The following is a 22,308-nucleotide window of genomic DNA, read 5'->3' as shown; positions in this document are numbered from 1 at the left end:
CATCGAGTCAACATGTGGACTGGTAATTAGTGGATTGCATACAACAAATAATGATATTGCTCTGGCCACAGAATGGCATTACGTGAATGACATTATAATGAGACCAAGTGGAATAGGGAAGCAATGAGCGTGCATTGATCTGCACGTTCGGAGGTTAATTATTGTTCAATGTAAGTTTGATATATAATTATGCATATGCTTGTATGCTAAGATTATGTGGCGATAGGAAACCCAAGAATTTTTTGCATTGGTATTCCAATGTTTTATGTATTGTAGGTGTTAATACAAACGATTATATGAAATGTTTTCACATACATTCTCTCTCTCTCTCTCTCTCTCTCTCTCTCTCTCTTCTCTCTCTCTCTCTCTCTCTCCTCTCTCTCTCTCTCGTACTTAAATGTCTGTCTATACTTTTTATGTTCCTTTGTCTAACCTTCAATACATAGATATGAAAGTTATTTTTAATATGTACTTAAATGTATGCTTATACTTTATTTTGTATTTGTTTGGCATAACTTGATTACAATGTAGATGTAAACAATATTACTGTTATCATATACTCAAATCTCTCTCTCTCTCTCTCTCTCTCTCTCTCTCTCTCACACACACACACACACACACACACACACACACACACACACACACATTCTGGGATATGCAGAACGCGTACCATGAAGGTGCAACAATGATAATGTGGTTCTCTCTCTCTCTCTCTCTCTCTCTCTCTCTCTCTCTCTCTCTCTCTCTCTCTCTCTCTCTCTCTCTCTCTCTCTCTCTCTCATATGCAGAAAGCGTACCATGAAGGTGCAATAGTGATAATGGACGTGATGCTGTATCATAATGAAAATTTGGAATTACGTTGCCCCGGTTGGCGTGTTGAGTAATATCAGTGAGTAGGCTTTTAAAATGCTTCATACAATGGGACCAACTAATTAAGTGTCACTTTGGGTAGGACCACTTAAAACATAAGTAGAAGGGATTTCGTGAAGGGATTTCATGAAAATGAGGAAGTAATAGTCACCTGTTGTACGTGCTTCGAATTCTCTGTCTCTCACTCTCTCTTTTTGTACATGTATAGGTGTCTTTATGTATTACTTACTCTCTCTTGCAGTGTATACAAACTACTTATTAACAGATGCTCGTACATAGGTGTTCACACACATATGTATGCAGTATATTTGTGTATATATACGTATATATATATATGTATGTATGTATATATATATGTGCGTATTATTATTATTATTATTACTATTATTATTATTATTATTAGTTGCTAAGCTACAACCCTAGTTGGAAAAGAAGGATGCTATAAGCCCAGGGGGCTCCAACAGGGAAAATAGCCCATACTAAAATAAGAGGCCCAAGTTCGATTCCTGGACGAAAATAAGGGGATGGGAATGTTGTGTTAATAATCCAATACGATTTGTTGTAATATTGGTTTATATGTATATCTATCTATCTATCTATCTGTCTATCTATCTATCTGTATGTGTGCGAGTATGTATGTATAATAAACCTATGCATATAATAATTTTCAGTGCATCTGGAAGAGGCGAAACTTGGGTACTATAGGACAAGAAGTTCACATGGCTTTGGTCAAATGTCCTTCTGCGAATAGCATATACAATGCCACTTGTCTTATTATCCTAATATCGGCATATTCTAGAGTTTATGTAGTACAGTACACAGTTTCGTGATAAATACGGAAAACCCGTATGAATGCGTGTTCAAACACAGACTGAAATTGTTAGTTAGGGTAATGAGCAATGTTTACGTTTAGTTACCATTGCAATTAATCAAAGTAAACTGCAGCTATCAGAGAACATTGTTTACACTTAGGGTTGTGATGCCCCATGTGGTATCGTCCATGAATGGTGATCGTCTGACTGGGGTTCGAGTCCCGCTGAAACTAGTTAGTTTCTTGATCGCTGCAACCTAACTATCCTTGTGAGCTAAGGATGGGGGGTTTGTGGGACCCTAAAGGTCTATTTGTTGAATCGTCAGAAGCCATTGCCTGGCTCTCCTTGGTCCTAGCTTGGGTGGAGAGGGGGTTTGGGCACTCATCATATGTATATATGGTCATTCTCTAGGGGGATTGCCCTGCGTGATAGGGCAATGTTACTGTCCATTGTCTCTGCCATTCATGAGCGGCCTTTAAAACCTATAAATGAGTATGTACCCTTGTAATAACATCATATTATAACATCTTATCCTTTTGGAGTCTAACTCGTTGACTCGTTACAAGAGAAATAAACCATAGTGCCATGATTGCAGTTCATAAGGTGCACTGTACGCATTGCTAAACATTTTAGCAGCAGCCGCTGCTTTACTTCAGTTCAGTTCCCATTTTTAGCCTTCTGTGTCACCTCCGTTTTCAGCCCCAAAATGGGCTCCCCGGCGCCAGTGCCTGTCATATGTCTCATTTTTCTTAAATTTTAGGGATATAAGAAACGATGTGTAATCATTATCGACCGAAGTTTGGAATAATTACATCAATGTATTTCCTCAAAGATAAGATAAAATCCTTCTTCAGATATGATGATTTATCAAACTGGCGTGACAACGCCATAGATCATGGAGAGCTTAAAACGAAAACCCGCTGTGACACAAAGTATCAAGTTGATTAATGTCTGCATTTTCACGAATATGACGAAGCTGAAGATGAATTACACATAAAAATACCATTTCAGTAAGCCAAAGTCATTGTTACATGAAATATGAAAGGTTATGCAATCACGATCAGTGTTTGTATGTGTTTTAAACGTTTTTACTTAGTCTTATCAATGTTTTTAAATGCCATAGATCGGGTAAAGGAAACCATAATTTTCTTCTATATTAGATATCAACAAATCGTTGATATCTGTATACAGTGATCCAATAATCTCGTATTAAATATATTTGATCTTCTTTACATATCAGTTTCCTTGAAGATTATAGGTTTATCCATCTTTGCAGCCCTAGCAATAAGCAGAGAAGCATTCGTTAACATCTTATCCCTTACATTTACCTTGAATAACAACAACAACAACAACAACCGAGAAATATGTCGGCATATGAGTCAGACAATACAACGTGGGTGTATCGTATAGGCCTAAAGGAAAGTTAACATAGAATTATCGAGGCTTTTCAAATTAGGTTTTAACAGCTGTCCTTATGCTTCTTTAGAATTTATTCTGTTTAAATCGATAGTTTTACGATCGTTCACGATGATCATTCATTTTATTTTGGGAGCCCAGTGTGTCCTGTTATCCCCATCAAATTGATAACTGAATAATTCAAACTCTTAGCAATAAGATATTAAGAAACTGGAAGTAATCTGAAATTTGAAAGCTCAACTACCATTTTTTTTTTCTTTTTTTTTTTTTGATAAAAGATACATCAATAGTTCTCTTATTAATGTGTACGCAATGGGAAAGGGGTGGCTATAACGTTCACAAAGACTCGCGAGGGATTGTGATTAAATGTGTATTGGTCAGAAGGGGTGATCCCTTCCATGGAGATTAAGTTTTACATAAAAGATATTTTATAAAAGGAATAAGGAGAAATATTTTATACCTACAGAGATTGTGGTTTACCCAGTGATTGTGGTTTTAATATTGAGCACGAACTTGACAGATTAAACCATTGTAAGTCTCATTAGTCGGACGTATAAGTTTATGTCTTTAATATTTGCGTTCTTTGTTTCTCTCCGGAGGAAGTTCTTCCATTATATATCTAACATTTATAATTTGATATTTATTGTTTGGATGTGGCAGTTCCTCATGTGATGACTTTTCCTTGGAACTACTTACTGATAATGGATTGATATATATTATATATATGTATATATATATGTATGTATATATATATATATATATATACAGTATATGTATAATATATATAATATACATACATATATATAACATATATACATATATATATATATATATATATATATATAAATATAAATATATATACATACCAACCATACATAAAAGGGAATGAAAGGTGTATTAATATATATATATATATATATATATATATATATATATATATATATATATATGTGTGTGTGTGTGTGTGTGTATTTACGTGATGCAGTTCATCCATATTTTACAGCTATAAAGAGGTTCTTTCCTGAAAAATTTTCAACATGATTACGTCCATTATGTACAGTAGATTAATATGCCTTCAGTTAACTGCATTTTCTTGACAGCATCGTTTTAAAAAGTAAATTTAGAAATTAAAAGCAATTGATTTCTATAAACGTAGAAGTTTGCGTTGTAATCAGGAAGAGCATAGATATGTATTCATTACATGGAATTAGCTAGCTGATATGGATTATTATTAATAATAAACTACTAAATATTCATTGACCTTCTTTGGAAGATGGTAAGATGCGGTTTGCGTCTGCGCAGAGTTGCATTTGTAAGGAAAGTTCATTTACTTCGAAATTCAGTAAAATCCAATAATGAAATGAAAAACCTAAAGGTCCGTAACTCAAACCAATGCTAGTAAAACTTATTCAGCTATTAACATAGTATCCATGTAAAGTAATAATTCAAAATGGATATTTCCATTTTGAAAAATTCTGTTCTGAAAATATGAAAACTTATCTAACGAATCTGCAAAAAAAAAAAAAAAAAAAAAAAAAAACATGCAAAGATGTAAAGAATAATACTCACACAGTACCCATATTAAGTGATAATTCAAAATGTATATTTCCAATTTTAAAACAATTCTGTTCTGAAGATATGAAAACTTATATACTGAATCTACAAAAAAAAAAAAAAAAATAGTACTCACACAGTATCCATAAGTAATAATTCAAAATGGATATTTCCATCTTAAAAATAAATCTGTTCTGAAAATATGAAAACTTATCTAACGGATCCAGTAATACATGCAAACATATAAAGAATAGTACTCACGCATTATCCATATAAAGCAATAATTCAAAATGGATATTTCCATCTTTAAAAAAATCTGTTCTGAAAATATGAAAACTTATCTATCAAAAAAAAAAAAAAAAAGAAAAAAAAAAAACATATGCAAAGGTATAAAGAACAGTACTCACACATGTGCTGACCAAGAACCCAGGTCTCGGGTCTGGAATGGAGTTCAGTCAGCGCCGTCGGGAGAGACACTAGCAGAACCAGGAGGTCAGCCGCTGCTAGATTCACCAGCAGGAGGTTGGTAGATGACCTGAGCTCTCTGGTTCTCATGACTACGATTGGCACCAGCACATTACCCGTCACGCCCACGAACATGAGAAATACGAGCACGCCCGTCCACATCCCCACCGCCCACTCTGGAAACACTTCCAGGTCCATGCCCATGTGGATCTGAGAGCCATGCCAAATGGACCGGTTCATGCCATGTGTCTCAGAAGTCAGACCGTCTGAGGAATTGTTCTCTTCGACTACTATGGAGGCGTTTCCTAGATGGGTGGCCCATGGGGAGTTGTCTACGCCCACTACTGATTCGTGGGCAAGGGCGTCTGAAGACCAGGCATCCTCAGCGTTGAAACTGCCGCTTCCTGGGGGGCGCCCCGAATCAGCGGCAGCTGCAGCCGGATGGTAGTACCAGCTAGGGACAGCTGTGGATGTTATAAAACTGGACATGACTTAGGTTGAGTAATCTCTTTTATAGATTTTACCGTAACATCTTTGGTTTCATTAATTAAGTCACTTGCGTCTTTCTATATCTGTTTTTCCAAACAATATCAATATAAGCCTAATTTGCTTTTGCTGATGGGCCTATGCATTTTCATTTTGAAGAAATGTCACAATAACCGTTTCTCTCAGCACTGCGAAAGTATTCCTTAATCATTTTGCTTTGTTATTTCAGGAGGTTAAGGGTTGAAGCTTTTCAATCACACCCTTTACTTATTAACACTTTCAATACATTCACATTCAAGTGTTGAATGAATCATTTCGGTTTTCTTTTAGTTTGATTGTAACTAGTTCCTGCCACTTTGAGGTCCCCGAATGGTTGATACCTGAAAAGAAAAATAATATATTTTGAGATTAGTCGGGTTTGATTAGTGTGGTTTGGTGTGCTGTGCTGTGTGAAAAGGCTTAAAAAAGGATGAAATTAAGAAGGATTATGATTTATTAAAGGGTTTAAGAAATAATAAGAATTGCGAGAATAAGATGGCTTTGTATATACAGTAAGGGAATGTCTATTGTGGATTAAGTTTTAATTAGTTTAAAATACCTTAATGTGATCAGCTTTAAGGTGCATAATTATAGTTTTGTTTCCATTTTCTTACTTATATCAATGCACTCTTGTCTAATAATAATGTTTTAATGCCAAACACTAACGAACACACACACACACACACACACACACATACACACACACACATATATATATATATATATATATATATATATATATATATATATATATATATATATATATATATATATATATATATATATATTTATATTTAGGTTGCAATACGCCTGGAAGTGAAGAATTCGAAAGCTGTGGGAAGCTCATTAGCTTTAAGAGATTATAATGTCTCCAGCTAATTAAAACCTAAAAAAGAACAAGAGTTCTTTGAAAAAAAAAAAAAAAACAATTGGAGAAGGAAACCAAACGACTTCGGAGAAAAAATAAATGCGACATGAGAAACTGCGAGCTAATGAGGCTGAAAGCGTGGGGTAGGTTCAGTAACATCGAAATAGGTTTTAATGACCTCTCTCTCTCTCTCTCTCTCTCTCTCTCTCTCTCTCTCTCTCTCTGCCTGAACGATATGTTACCGTCAATTCTCAAGATTCTCTTTAGGCTGAAAAGAACATTTTTAATGAGTTTGAAAAGTTGAACAATTGAAGAAATAGGTTTTCCCTTTTTTTTTTTTTACTCTCCTCCCCTCGCCCACACACAAACATACGCACACACACTTCCGTTCAGTATCCCCAACCCATTCCCTACCAGAGCAAACTATTTGATATCTACCTGGAGAGATTAATGAATTCTTTTAAAATGGCGCCGATTCTAATCCATTTGAGAGAGAGAGAGAGAGAGAGAGAGAGAGAGAGAGAGAGAGAGAGAGAGAGAGAGAGAGAGAGAGAGATCTTCTGCTCCATCAATTCTCGACGTCTTGCAATTCTCTCCATGCGCCATTAATTTTATTTTGTCGTTTTTCTTTCTTTTTCCCCTCCGTTATTACAAAAGCTTTTTCTTTCTCATTTTGTCTTCTCCAGTTCTCTGATCTTATAGCTAGTCCCTTTCCGTTTTCTTAGGCGTTTTCTTATTCTATTTTATTCTTTTTTTTCCTACTTCCTAATTCATCCATTCCCAAGCTATTCCCATCCCACGCTTACTAACAATGTATCTATGGCAGTTATCATGATGGTTGATTAGCAGCCATTTATTCGCCTATTCTTTTTTTTTTTTTTTTTTTTTTTTTTTTTTTTTTTTTTTTTTTTGAAAAAAATAGAATATATTGTTGTTGAATATTACCTGGCTAAGCACAGGACTCTTTCAATTCTGCATCCCGTAGCGAAAATGAATAAGGGGAAAATGCATACATATAAAAGGAACAGCTTGTTTTTTCATATTTTCTAAATTCGTAAATAAATTGCTTCGTGTTTACTCCTCCCGTCTCCGCCGGCCTTCATACACAGCTTTAAAAAAAAAAAAAGAAAGAAAAAAAAAGAACAAAAATCTTGCTTTAGGAGAAGTGCTTTTCTTCTGGTATTACTTATAAGTGAAATACGTCAGGTTAAGAAGCCTTCTTGCCTAAGCAGCAGCCGTTCTGGTAATCTTGGTTTTCTTAAATCTTGACAGCGCCTATATTGGATAGAGAGACTAGGAAATTGTGGCATAATTTGGGGTATTTTTAAGGAGAACTTCGAGCGTCTTTTAGGGATAATGGCCATTGAAGTCATTATCTTTATTGAAAACTTCAAATGGTTGTATTGTTTTTTTTCTTAGTTGCTTTTGATCTTCAGAGCAGAAGACGGATAGAAACTAGTTTCAGTATGGCAAGTTTCAGGGAAACAAGGCCAACTTGTTACATAGTTGGAGGTATAAAAGAAAGGGAAGGCTACTTCATTTAGAAAATATTTTCTATAAACTGAGAAATGATCATAATAATCATAATCATAATAATGGTAATATTGACTGTAACAGTATCTTCTTTATAACAACAACAATGATAATGAAGATAATTCATCTTGTGAATATTATCATCGTCGTCGTCGTCGTCGTCGTTGTTGTTGTTGTTGTTGTTGATGATTTTTAAAATAAAGCATTTACATTTAAGGAAAACTTGACATTTACGAGAACCAAGAAAAGCCTTCCATGATCGTAAATGAAATTAATTCTAGTGACCCTTCCTTCATGGACTGCCAGAGAAATTCGTTGGAAGTTTTCACTCTCTAATTAATACGTTTTAATTTAATCTATGGGGTTTTGAAAGTACGTCGCAATTCATTTTACGATTAATTACAAAGGGAACCCTACTTAAACCCCTATAGAAATGCACTAATAAACAGAAAGTGGATTTTTTTTTCTCAAGTAATGAAAGAGAATAAATGAACAGCAGAAATGTTTGGCCAACACTCAATAACCCGTTAATTGCTGGCCCCTTAGGAAGGAGTGCCCATTGTTTGGCGGTAGGGGGAAATGCAGTGGAAAATTACGAACATATTTTTAATTGTGAATTGTGCTATTGCATGGCGCTAAAAATACCGTATAGTTTGTGGTCGGAGAGAGAGAGAGAGAGAGAGAGAGAGAGAGAGAGAGAGAGAGAGAGAGAGAGAGAGCTTTTACATTTTTTATAATCTCGCCTGTATGTATATATATATATATATATATATATATATATATATATATATATATATATACAGTATATATGTGTATATATATATACAGTATATATATATATATATATATATATATATATATATATATATATACAGTATATATATATATATATATTTATATATATATATATATATATATATATATATATATATATATATATATGTACAGTATATATGTGTATATATATGTGTGTATACATACACTATATATATATATATATATATATATATATATATATATATATATATATATATATATATATCTAGACCCACTCTATATATATATATATATATATATATATATATATATTTCCTGTTACGCTTAGGGGGGAGAGAAAGTAGTCTTACCCTTGTGAGAGGGGGCACACTAAGAGGTAATGTAGACTCGGAAACCACGCTCTCCCACAAATTTCTGAAACTTTCGGGTTGTAGTTAGGAAAGGGGGTACGAGGTGGTACGGGGCAAAAGTGTGTGTGTGTGAGAGAGAGTTTGTGTGTGTGTTTGTGTGCATGAGCGCATATCTATATAAATATTTAAACGTAATTTTTGACGGGTTGGGTACACTTGTACGAAATAAGAACAACGTCGCTTTCTGTCCATATTAAACGTAATCTGATGTTCTTATCTAACTAATATGTTACATACAGTAGCAAAAAGATTTATTATTTTTATCCCATTACCTTGGGAAACTTACTTCATAATGTTGCAGAAACAATTAAATTTAAAGTTTCTCGGACCAGCAGGAAACACTTTCATTTCGTTTACAATTAAGATTAACTTTGGCCCTATACGAATCATATTCAGGATGACTCGGAATTAACCATATTCTAGTCGCAACTTTAAATGTTGTATGTTGCATAACAATTGAATTAATAGATTTTAGGACTTTGCTGTTGTTTGTGTTATTATATTATTATTATTATTATCATTATTATTATTATATTATTAATTTTATTATTATTGTTGTTATTATTATTATTATTGTTATTATTGTTATTATTATTATGTTTATGATTATTATCATTATTATTATTATTATTATTATTATTATTGTTATTATTTTTATTATTATCATTATTACTTGCTAAGCTACAACCCTAGTTGGAAAAGCAGGATGCTATAAGCCCAAGGGCTCCAACCGGGAAAATATCCTAGAGAAGATAGGAGAAGGAAAACAGATAGAATAGTTTGCTTGACTGTACCCTCAAGCAAGAGAACTCGAACCCAAGACAGTTGAAGACCATGGTATAAAGGCTATGGCACTACCCAAGACCAGAGAACAATTAATTGATTTTGAAGTGTCCTCCTAGAAGAGCTGCTACCATGGCATCTTCACAGACTAAGATTCAACCCTTCCCACCCCCTCCCCTTTCCTAACTACAACACCTCTCACCATGGTATGATTACTCCTTCTCCCCCTATCCCAGGAACGGGGAGAGACCGGGCTGTTATACATCTGGCAATGTCGCTGAACGTGACCGAAAAGATATATGTATATATATATATATATATATATATATATATATATATATATATATATATATATATATATATATATATATATATATATATATATAATGTATGTGTGTATGTATATATATGTATATATATATATACGTATATATGTATATATAACTATATATATGGATATATATATATATATATATATATATATATATTATATATATATGTGTGTGTATATGTATATAAATATATGTATATGTATATATGTATGTATAAATGTATATATATATGTATATATATATATAAATATATATATGTATATGTATGTATATATATGTATATATATGATATATATATATATGATATATATATATATATATATATATATATATATATATATATATATAAAACACTTGCTATTTATTATATAGGGGAGATTTGCAGAATGGCATGATTTTTTTTAGGTCAGTTGTAATGGAATTGCATGTTCTCTGGTAAGTTCAAAGTAAAATTTCTCATACAGTATTGTTATTCCACATCGGACCGTTTTCTCCGAATTTCCAGGATCGTAGCCTACTCATGCTTGAAAATATTTGCGTTGCTTGCTCGCAATCAAATTGGTAAACATGGCTTTTCTAGGGCCAATCCTTTAGGGTTCATCTTGAAATTCTTTTACAAGTTTTTTTTTCCGATTTTCAATAAGTAAGATTGAAATTAAAGGTCAATGAATGCTTCTCAAGCTCTGCATATTTCAGGTTTTTTTTTTTTTTTTTTTTTTTTTTTTTCCTCCATGGAAATCCTTGATAATGCAGACTTCTTTCTCGGCCATATAATGAATGTTATCTCTGGGGGGCAAAACTGAATTCCCAAGGAGGAAAATTAGGTTGTATATTTCGAGTGATATATATCTTTAATGCTGAAATTTAAAACATTTTTAGTCACAGATGTAGTGCTACTGCAGTCAGCTAAAAGGCTGTTGATGGAGTATTCAGTGTATAGAGTACTCTTTCTCATTTATGAGATCATCAAGGAAAAATGTAACAAAGACAAGGAGAAAGCCACTTTCTTCTTCCTAGCTCAACGTTTATTAGATCTTTGCGAGAAGACTGTCTGTGTGCCAAAGTGTCTGGTAAATACCACCACCGTCTTGTTGGTTTCATGTTATAAACTCCAATAGTAAAGTGAGACATTTAACACACTCTCATCTTGTTTTATTTGCCTCATTCGATTTCCCCAGATGCCCAGTTCCATTTTATAAACACAGTGATAAGACTCTGTTTACAACTCGTTCTCTGCCGGTTAGGTACTTCCGGTTAAAGAAAAAAAGGGGCAACGAAAATAGAATGATAGTAGCAGCCATTGGCGGGAAAACGACAGGCAGGGCGGGAAACGACGTCGACGGCGATTTTGGCGGGTAGTTTTGTTGTCCTTTGGCGCGGAATATGGAGAGTCCTAAACATTTATGAAATTGAAGTGTGTTGGCAGCCCTATCACGGAGTAAAATGTTAGGAGAAAGTGTAGATGCTCTCCAGATATAGGCTTAATGGATAAACTTTTTCAGAAAGCTAAAGTCTGTTTCGTAAACCACTTGGTAATAATCTTGGTGAAGTGCTGTCTCTATCTTTCCTTCATGATATATCCCGGAATTTGTGTTATTTTGTATTTACATCTATTTCTTTTCTTATAATTGATTTTGTTTTAACAAATTTAGGTACAATCCTTTCTCCTTGACTGTAATGGAGTCGTTTTCTATAAGGAAAATTGCGCAGAAAATGAATACAGTACTCTCTCTATTTTGGTTACCTCATATGGATAACTTATCACCATTACAGGTAAGACCATCAATTTGAATAATTAGGTTATTATCACTAGATATTCACCATATACATGGAGTACAGTATGTGTTTGCACATGAACATCTTACATACTTGTATCGGATGTACCTTGCAATAATTCTGCTTGAGATAGATTCTCAGGTAAAACTCAAAAACTTTCACAGGAAAACAACTTACATTTCAGTTATAGATTTGGTTGGTAGTATGTTGGTCAGGGCACCAGCCACCCGTTGAGATACTACCGCTAGAGAGTTATGGGGTCCTTTGACTGGCCAGACAGCACTACATTGGATCCTTCTCTCTGGTTACGGTTCATTTTCCCTTTGCCTACAGATACACCAAATAGTTGGGCCTATTCTTTATATAGTCTCCTCTGTCCTCCTACACCTGACAACACTGGGGTTACCAAACAATTATTCTTTTCTCAAGGGTTAACTACTGCACCGTAATTGTTCAGTGGCCACTTTCCTCTTGGTAAGGGTAGAAGAGACACTTTAGCTATGGTAAGCATCTCTTCTAGGAGAAGGACACTCCAAAATCAAACCATTGTTCTTTAGTCGTTGGTAGTGCCATAGCCTCTGTACCATGGTCTTTCACTGTCTTGGACTAGAGTTCTTTTGCTTGAGGGTACACTCGGGCACGCTATTCTATCTAATTACTCTTCCTCTCTCTTTTGTTAAAGTGTTTATAGTTTATATAGGAAATATTTATTTTAATGATGTTACTGTTCTTGAAATATTTTATTTCTCGTTGGTTCCTTTTCTCACTGGGCTATTTTCCCTGTTGGAGCCCCTTGGCTTGTGGGATTCTGCTTTTCCAACTAGGGTTGTAGCTTAGCAAGTAATAATAACAATAATAAAATGTAACAATACGTCGCTGATAACTGCCATAGTAAAGAAGGTATAAAATGATGTATATCAGCAATCTTTTATAAGCTAAATCAAAGAAAATCAAGCAAACTGTAATTGCATGTAATTTTTAGCACATTATTTTCCAATAAACATTTTTAATTTCCTATTAGTGACGTTACAATTCGACTAATGTTCTTGACTGATCGATGTCATAGACATTTTATAGCTTTCTTTCTTTCACTTACTATCGTTCTCTCATTTTTTTACTGTTATTATCTTGTTATATCTCTTACGTTCTCTCATTATCTTTACTGTTATTATTATCATGTTATATCTCTTTCTTTATCTCACTATCTTTACTGTTATTATTATCATGTTATATCTTTATCTCATTATCTTTACTGTTATTATTATCATATTTCTTTCTTTATCTTATTATCTTTACTGTTATTATAATCATGTTATATCTTTTTCTTTCTATCATTATAGTAATGATGATAATTATAAGGATAGTAACAATGATGAGACTAATACTAATAGTACTACTACTATTACTACTACTACTACTACTACCTCCTAACTACTACTACTACTACTACTCATCTTCATCATCATTATTATTATTATTATTAGTAGTAGTAGTAGTAGTGGTAGTAGTAGTAGTAGTAGTAGTATTTACTCACAGACTGCGTATTATTTAAAAGAATAATGAAAAGTCAACTGGAATTATTTTAATAGGCATAAACACTGTCTACCTAAAAATCTCCTATTCTCCTATTTGATTCCTCCCTGTTTGTCTATATAAACTCTTAAATGAAAATAATATTTGCGAATTTGGAGTCTTTCGTTAGACATACAATTAATCATAATAAAGTATTAGAATTTATATATACGTGTGGGTTTGTACATTTATATAAATACAGCAAATAACATGAAAAAGTAACTTCAATGGCTATTTTCATTAGTGAAATTAGCAAAGGAATTTATCAGCAAAGTCTATACGTGAATAGTCATGCGACCATTAAATATAAGTTAGCGTGACGTTAAAGGTAATTGTCATGTAAACATTAGCAGTGGAATGTATATCAATTCACCGAAAATTGCTGTTTGATGATGATTACCATGGTTAATGAAAGCGAGCTCTAAAACATGTGCTTTGTGACCGTAAAGGCTTCTATTATAAAACGTATTACAATTGTGATATAGTTAATGAGCAAATATTAATATTTTTTTTTTTTTTTAGTTACTATAGGGAGCTCTTGACATACTTTCATCATTGTTACGTATTAGATTAATAAATTGTCACAGGATTTATTTATTCTTGTCACTTGTAATTTTTTTTTATATTGGATTAATTTATTTTCTTCCCAGTTGTATTTTGTATGCTCCTTATACCATATAACAAGGCGCTGATTTTTTTTTCCCCCTGATTATTGTAACCTATTGAAAACGTCCTTGCCTGGCAATCAGATGGGTGGGAGTTTGAGTAACGCTCAAGCTCGATAGTTTCTGGTAGTACCTGCAACCTCACCATCCTTGTGAGCTACGTATTGGGGTTTTTTGGGAGCCTAGCCGCCCTGGTCCTAGCTTCATGGAGAGGGGACTTGGGCGCTGATCATCTGGATGTATGTTCAGTCTCTAGGACAATTGTCCTTTCTCTAGGACATTGTTCTGGCTCTAGGACATTGTTCTGGCTCTAGGACATTGTTCTGGCTCTAGGACATTGTCCTGTGTCTAGGACATTGTCCTATCTCTAGGACATTGTTCTTGCTCTAGGACGTTCGCCTGTCTCTAGGACATTGTTCTGGCTCTAGGAGATTGTCCTGTCTCTACAACATTGTCCTGTCTCTAGGACATTGTTCTGCTTCTAGGACATTGTCCTGTCTCTAGGACATTGTCCTTTTTCTACAACATTGTTCTGGATCTAGGACATTGTCCTGTCTCTAGGGCATTGTTCTGGCTCTAGGACATTGTCCTGTCTCTATTAACATTGTTCTGGCTGTAGGACATTGTCGTGTCTCTAGTACATTGTCCTGTCTCTAGGACATTGCCCTGCCTCTAGGACATTGTCCTGTCCCTTTTCTCTGTCATTCATTAGTGCTCATTATTACCCCATATTGTATTTGTCGATGTCGTCATCGTTTTTGTTGTGGATGTTGATAAATTTTTACTATCGATAAATCGTTTGTATTCATGTTAATTTCAAAAGGGTTAAAAATCGTTAAGAAAGACTGTAACCTTTATGTATAATTTTAATCTAAAATTCAAATATTCATGAAAACATAACTGGCAAAGTACAATAGAGATGATGAGATAATCATGGGACACAGATATATCTGAAAACTGATTAAATGCCACTTCTTTCTTTATTATTATCATTATTATTATTATTATTATTATCATTATTATTATTATTATTAGCTAAGCTACAACCCTAGTTGGAAAAGCGAGATGCTATAAGCCCAAGGGCTCCAACAGGGAAAAATAGCCCAGTAAGGAAAGGAAGTAAGGAAATATATGAACGATATAGGGAGTAATGAACAATTAAAATAGAAAATTTAAAAACATTAACAACATTAAAACAGATATTTCATATATAAACTATGAAAGGACTTATGTCAGTCTGTTCAACAAGGGGAACTTAACCCCCCCCCCCCCTCCCTAATATGGATGTAAACTATAGTGGTGTTAAAATCATGACATGTTTCGTCTCCTTTAAGATTGATTGTGTGGTTTTGTTCCTTCAGGGTTACTGTAGAACCTTTACTTTTTGTCTAGAGGTTTATAGAACGGTGGTCCAAATACCCAGTGTCCTATCCTCGTGGAAAATAGCAAAAGAAGAGGGGGATTTCCCCTATATAATAAAGAGCTACGTTTCTTTAGGGTTATATATATATATATATATATATATATATATATATATATAATATATATATATATATATATATATATATGATTTATTTATATATACTCTGTATATATATAATTTATATATATATATATATACCTATATACAGTATATATGATTTATTTTACATACTGTGTGTATGTATGATTTATATATACAGTATATATATATATATATATATATATATATATATATATATATATATATATATGTATATATATATATATGTGTGTGTGTGTGTGTATTGGGGTCCCCCCTCTCACCAGGATACGACTATTTTCCCTCCCATTACCAGAGGGACGGGGAGAGACCGAGTATTCATACGTCTCGCAATGCCCTGGACGTGACAGGAAATTTATATATATATATATATATATATATATATATATATATATATATATATATATATATATATATATATATATATATATCCCTGGCCTTCTGGTTATGGGAAGGAAAATAGTTGTACCCTGGTGAGAAGGGGGACCCCGATAGTTATAGTTCGAAAATACAATTTCCCACAAATTGCCGAACTGCCGGGTTGTAGTTAGGAAAGGGGAACGGAGTGGGTGGGAAGGGTTGAATCTGCGTGTGCGTGCATATCTAGATATTTAGATATCATTTTTGAATGGTCGCTTACATGAGTATTATTATTAAAAAAAAAAAAAAAATAATAAATGAAAAGACTGACCTATATACCCCTTAATACATAGACATCCTCCAGACGAGTTGATTGAATTTTGATTAATTAGGATAGCTTGGCAATGTTGCATAAAGTTATGAATATTTAAGAGGTCACATGTTTTAGTATTTTTTGTCTTTATTTTTTAAGTCATTATAATTTTGCAATATCATTTATATTCCTTAAAAAGCTTCTCACTATTACCTAACTGCTGGACCCACAAGTGTCAGCCGGTACTTTCGCAGCTATAAATATTATGATTTAATTTTCCTTTGACTGAATGCTTTTATTTTAAAACTGTTTTTAACCTTATTGCTATCATAAAAGTTGTAATTTTCCAGAAATTATCCGAAAAAAAGGGTTTCTTTAAAAGTTATTGGGATTCATTTTTCATCCTTTATGTCTCATAATGGAAGCAACGATAATGATATTAGGGCAATCATTACCTTTGACTTGTATTAAATTAATCATGGCAAGACTCCTTTAATTTATTCATTGTCATGTTGCTCGCTGTGACTCACATAATTGCAAGCCGTAAGGATTTGCTGTGTGTGTGTGTGTGTGTGTGTGTGTGTGTGTGTGTGTATTTGAGCGAGCTCTGCTATATGATATTTGTTCCTTTAACTCAGATCCCGTTATTAGGATCCGGCAAATTCACTGCTATTGCGTAATGAAAGGTGAGATCAGGATATTAGCTTCGCCTTTAAATCCATTATATAATGTTGCTGACTCTAAAGTCGAAATGCAGTTCAGGAGAACTTCAATTATTTTGAAAGAAAATCTTCAGCAAACCAGAAAACGTGATCATTTTAAGCTTCGTTCATCATTTTATTGTTTATCACAATTCGACTTTTTGTTGTAATAAAGATATCCTTTACTATTTAGCCACACTTATGGTTTAAAGTTCATTATACTTTAGTGTTATTTATACAGATCATGCGAATCTGTAATTTGCTGTTTCTGAAGTACTATTTATAGGAAAGAAAGAATTCTTTTAAAAGTTTTTTTTTTTTTTTACATGTTTTCTTTTCTCCCTTGGGCTTGATTTTTTCTCTCCCATTTGTGACAATTATTAGGCAATAGCAACTAGTTCCAAGCCGTTGAGTGCCGAGACTATTACAGCTGGTTGCGAAATATTCTTGCTTCATGCAATAGATCTTCTCGAGTGAGGTCGAAACGCTTGTTATGTACAAGCACAGTTCATGAGAGCATCGAAGTGTTTTCGTCAATTGAACATGCAATCATGGCTGGCATTTCTGTTCGTGTGTGAGTTCTAGGTACCATTAACGGTATTTATCTCTCTCTCTCTCTCTCTCTCTCTCTCTCTCTCTCTCTCTCTCCTCTCTCTCTCTCTCTCTCTCTCTCTCTCTCTCTCCTTCTTTTTCTTCTTCTTTATTTCAATATTTCAGGTTGTGGATGTTTGAAAGTCCTTGTTTCATAGTAGTTGCTAGAAATATGAAATATCACATTTATTAGAATTTCTCTCTCTCTCTCTCTCTCTCTCTCTCTCTCTCTCTCTCTCTCTCTCTCTCTCTCTCTCTCTCTCTCTCTCTCTCTCTTCTTCTTCTTCTTCTTCTTCTTCTTCTTCTTCTTTATTTCAATATTTCAGGTTGTGGAGGTTTGAAAGTTCTTGTTTCATAGTAGTTGCTAGAAATATGAAAATATCACTTTTGTTAGAATCAATCTCTCTCTCTCTCTCTCTCTCTCTCTCTCTCTCTTTCTCTCTCTTTCTCTCTCTCTCTCTCTCTCTCTCTCTCTCTCTCTCTCTCTCTCTCTCTCTCTCTCTCTCTCTCTCTCTCTCTCTCTCTCTTCTTCTTCTTCTTCTTCTTCTTCTTTATTTCAATATTTCAGGTTGTGGAGGTTTGAAAGTTCTTGTTTCATAGTAGTTGCTAGAAATATGAAAATATCACTTTTGTTAGAATCAATCTCTCTCTCTCTCTCTCTCTCTCTCTCTCTCTCTTTCTCTCTCTCTCTCTCTCTTTCTCTCTCTCTCTCTCTCTCTCTCTCTCTCTCTCTCTCTCTCTCTCTCTCTCTCTCTCTTCTTCTTCTTCTTCTTCTTCTTTATTTCAATATTTCAGGTTGTGGAGGTTTGAAAGTTCTTGTTTCATAGTAGTTGCTAGAAATATGAAAATATCACTTTTGTTAGAATCAATCTCTCTCTCTCTCTCTCTCTCTCTCTCTCTCTCTCTCTCTCTCTCTCTCTCTCTCTCTTTCTCTCTCTCTCTCTCTCTCTCTCTCTCTCTTTCTCTCTCTCTCTCTCTCTTCTTCTTCTTCTTCTTCTTCTTTATTTCAATATTTCAGGTTGTGGAGGTTTGAAAGTTCTTGTTTCATAGTAGTTGCTAGAAATATGAAAATATCACTTTTGTTAGAATCAATCTCTCTCTCTCTCTCTCTCTCTCTCTCTCTCTCTCTCTCTCTCTCTCTCTCTCTCTCTCTCTCTCTCTCTCTCTCATTTCATACTTTTATCTGCAGGCAAAATACATTTAGATAAAGAATCCTACCAGAATAATGTTAAATTTTTTACAAAAATTAAAGCACTTGTTAATCCTGAGTTTTTCTCTAGAGGCGTCGCTCTCAAGGTCTTTCCTTCTCGTTAGTTATAAATGCACTAAAGATTTAATATTTTCCCTGCGTCCCTAAAAGTCTCGACTTTGTAGTGTTTTGAAATTATTGGAGCATTATAATGCTCATGGATGTTACATAGAAATTCTTCGTGCTTTTAAATCATGGTCTTTATGGACATAGGAATCCTGTAATGGGCAAGGACTCTATCCTAAATAAAGCCTCATTTTCCAAAGTTATGCTTTGATTCCTTATTTCCATGTTATTTCGTTCATCCATTCTTTGCTATAAATAATAACTTAAGTTTATTATTTTGTTTTCTGTGTACTATGTAAGCATAGTTATTCATTACCAGGATAGTGATGATAGATAATTAATCTTCATGGGAAGATATTTTGTTTGGTATAGTTCATAACCTTTATTTCTGTGAAGAGCGTCTAGCTTTAGATTAGTGCGTACTACTCGCTTTCCAGAGCGTTATCATCCCCATTTCGTTGAAATCTCACGCTGTCCGATTGACGAACACCAGAGGTCTTTCATGCTCTTAACCACAAAGCAGGGAGGTTTTCATGCTGTTTTTAAGTACCGGGGACAAATATATATTTTTACGGTGGTATACAGGTATATTGATTACATATTTGAGTTTTATTATTAGTACACTGTCTTTAAAAAATTTCTAGGCATGAGCTTTTTAGTTTAGAGGAAATATGTTTTGCATTATGATAGTGGACCAAATTCCAAAGAAGGTTTTAGGTTTTTTTCGTTGTTTTTGGCACAATTTTGCGCACAATTGTAGGTAGTAGGTTGGCCAGGGCATCAGCCACCCGAGATACGACCGCTTGAGAGTTATTGGATCCTTTGACTGGCCAAACAGTAATACATTGGAGCTCTCTCTCTCTGGTTACGGCTCATTTTTTCTTTGCCTACACATACACCGAATAATCTGGCCTATTCTTTACACATTCTCGTCTTTCTTCATACACCTGACAACACTGAGAGTACCAAACTATTCTTCTTTGCTCAAAGGACTAACTGCTGCGCTGTTATTGTTCACTGGATACTTCCCTCTTGGTAACGGTAGAAGAGACGCCTTAGCTATGGTAAGCATAGCTCTTCAAGGATAAGGACAACCTAAAATCAAACCATTGTTCTCTAGTCTTGGGTAGTGTCATAGCCTCTGTACCATAGTATTCCACTGTCTTGGGTTAGAGTTCTCTTGATTAAGGATACAGTTGGGTACGCTATTTAATCATGTTTTTCTTCCTCTTGTTTTTTTATGAATTTCCTATAGTTTATATATGATAGATATAATTTAATGTTTTTTATTTCAATTGTTCATTATTTTTTTTTTTCTCGCATGGCTATTTGTCCCTGTTGAGGCCCTCGGGCTTATTACATCCTGCTTTTCCAACTAGGGTTGTAACTTAGCAAATGATAATAATAATAATAATAATAATAATGATAATAATAATAATAGTTAAGGAATATTACAGATAGAAATTGTATTTATGGATGTACTACAAGGGAACGTTATTTGAAATTAGGGTTTTATTAGCTACACATATACTGTACATTATTTGACCCTGAAGTTTGGCAGATTTTGTATCAAATATGTGCATACGCCTGCTTGAACAAAAGAACATATACTTACAAACTAAAAATAAAGGGGAAGGGTAAGTATGGTATATATTCCATAGAAGATACATAGAACGATCGGACTGAGAATAAGACTGATAACATTGATGATTTGCCTAAAGAGAAAACTAGTGTATGATGGGATAACTGAAAACCATAAGATAAAAGACGATGAGGGCATAGAATAAGGGTCTTTTGAAGATGCTGCTGCCTAAAGGGTCTCTGATAAGAATTTACTCTCATAAAGATGGAAGGAAAGTAGAGTCTTTATGATGGAGAGATTCACCCAATCATACGATAAATGAGGAGCCAAGATTTAAATACCCATTTGGTTCAATAAATGAAGCATAGGTTGAGAAAAATAATAGAAATATTTCAAGTAAATGGTCAGCTGCCTTAGAATAGAAGTGTCAAATGGAGTAGAAATGGTGCTTTAGTTTGTGCTTCTCGTGTTGTGATAATTGTTCATTCATGCGTATGTCTTTTCTGCTGTGCTGGGTTTGGGGTCCAAAGGGGGTTTAAGGATCACTCATGAATGGCAGAGGCAAGGGACAGCGACATTGCCCTGTCAAGTAGGACAATTCTGTAGAGACTGACCATATATACATATGATCAACGACCAAGCCCCCTCTCCACCCAAGCTAGGACCAAGGAGGGCCAGGCAATGGTTGCTGATGACTCTGTAGATAGACCTTATAGACTCCCCCCAAACCCCCCATCCATAGCTCACCAGGATGGTGATATTGCAGCGAACAAAGAAACTAACAAATTTGAGCTTGACCCGAACCCCAGTCAGGCGTTCACCAGTCAGGGACATTGCCACATCGGCCACTACTTGCTATGTCGTCCACTGTACTGTACTGGTATGAAGTTGCAATTCCTTTGCTCGTCCAGTGTTCAGAGCTTACAACATAGCAGCATCGTTTGGCCTTTCATGGCTGTTATTAAATTGAGTCTGACCAGACCTTACTCAAGTATGACTTCTTTGACGGGAATGATCTAGTAGCGAAAGGGATTTAACATTTATCATTTGTACTCACACGGATGATATTTGTATATATATATATATATATATATATATATATATATATATATATATATATATATGTATATATATATATATATATGTATATATATATGTATATATATATATATATATATATGTATATATATATATGTGTGTGTGTATGTGAGTATGTATATATATAATGTGTATATATATATATATATACATATATATATATATATATGTATGAATGTATATGTATATATATATATATGTATATATATATGTGTGTGTGTATGTGAGTATGTATATATATATAATGTATATATATATATGTATATGTATATATATATATATATGTATGTATGTGTATATATATATATATGAATATACTGTATATATATGTATATATATATATGAATGTATATTAATATGTATATACAGTATATATGTGTATATATATATATATATATATATACGTGTGTGTCTTGTGTGTGCGTGTGCGTGCTCGTGTGTTTCTCAATCTAAGTGTGATTCATAGCA

The 22,308-nt window shown here is 33.8% G+C and overlaps 1 protein-coding gene across 1 annotated transcript in view; it reads right to left on the bottom strand.

Annotated features, from left to right (window-relative positions):
• LOC137614714 (uncharacterized) overlaps positions 1–22,308 on the bottom strand; it is a 408,330-nt gene that overhangs the window by 315,238 nt on the left and 70,784 nt on the right. The window contains exon 2 of the mRNA XM_068344392.1: positions 5,060–5,983. Within this exon, the coding sequence (XP_068200493.1) occupies positions 5,060–5,606 (547 nt within the window). The 5' untranslated portion in view covers positions 5,607–5,983. The remainder of the gene's footprint in view (positions 1–5,059; positions 5,984–22,308) is intronic.

The sequence above is a fragment of the Palaemon carinicauda genome, chromosome 21 (genome assembly GCF_036898095.1).
Source record: "Palaemon carinicauda isolate YSFRI2023 chromosome 21, ASM3689809v2, whole genome shotgun sequence".
Classification (NCBI taxonomy): Eukaryota; Metazoa; Arthropoda; class Malacostraca; order Decapoda; family Palaemonidae; genus Palaemon; species Palaemon carinicauda.
Note: the sequence above shows the minus strand (reverse complement) of the source record. Positions and strands in the feature narration are given on the sequence as shown.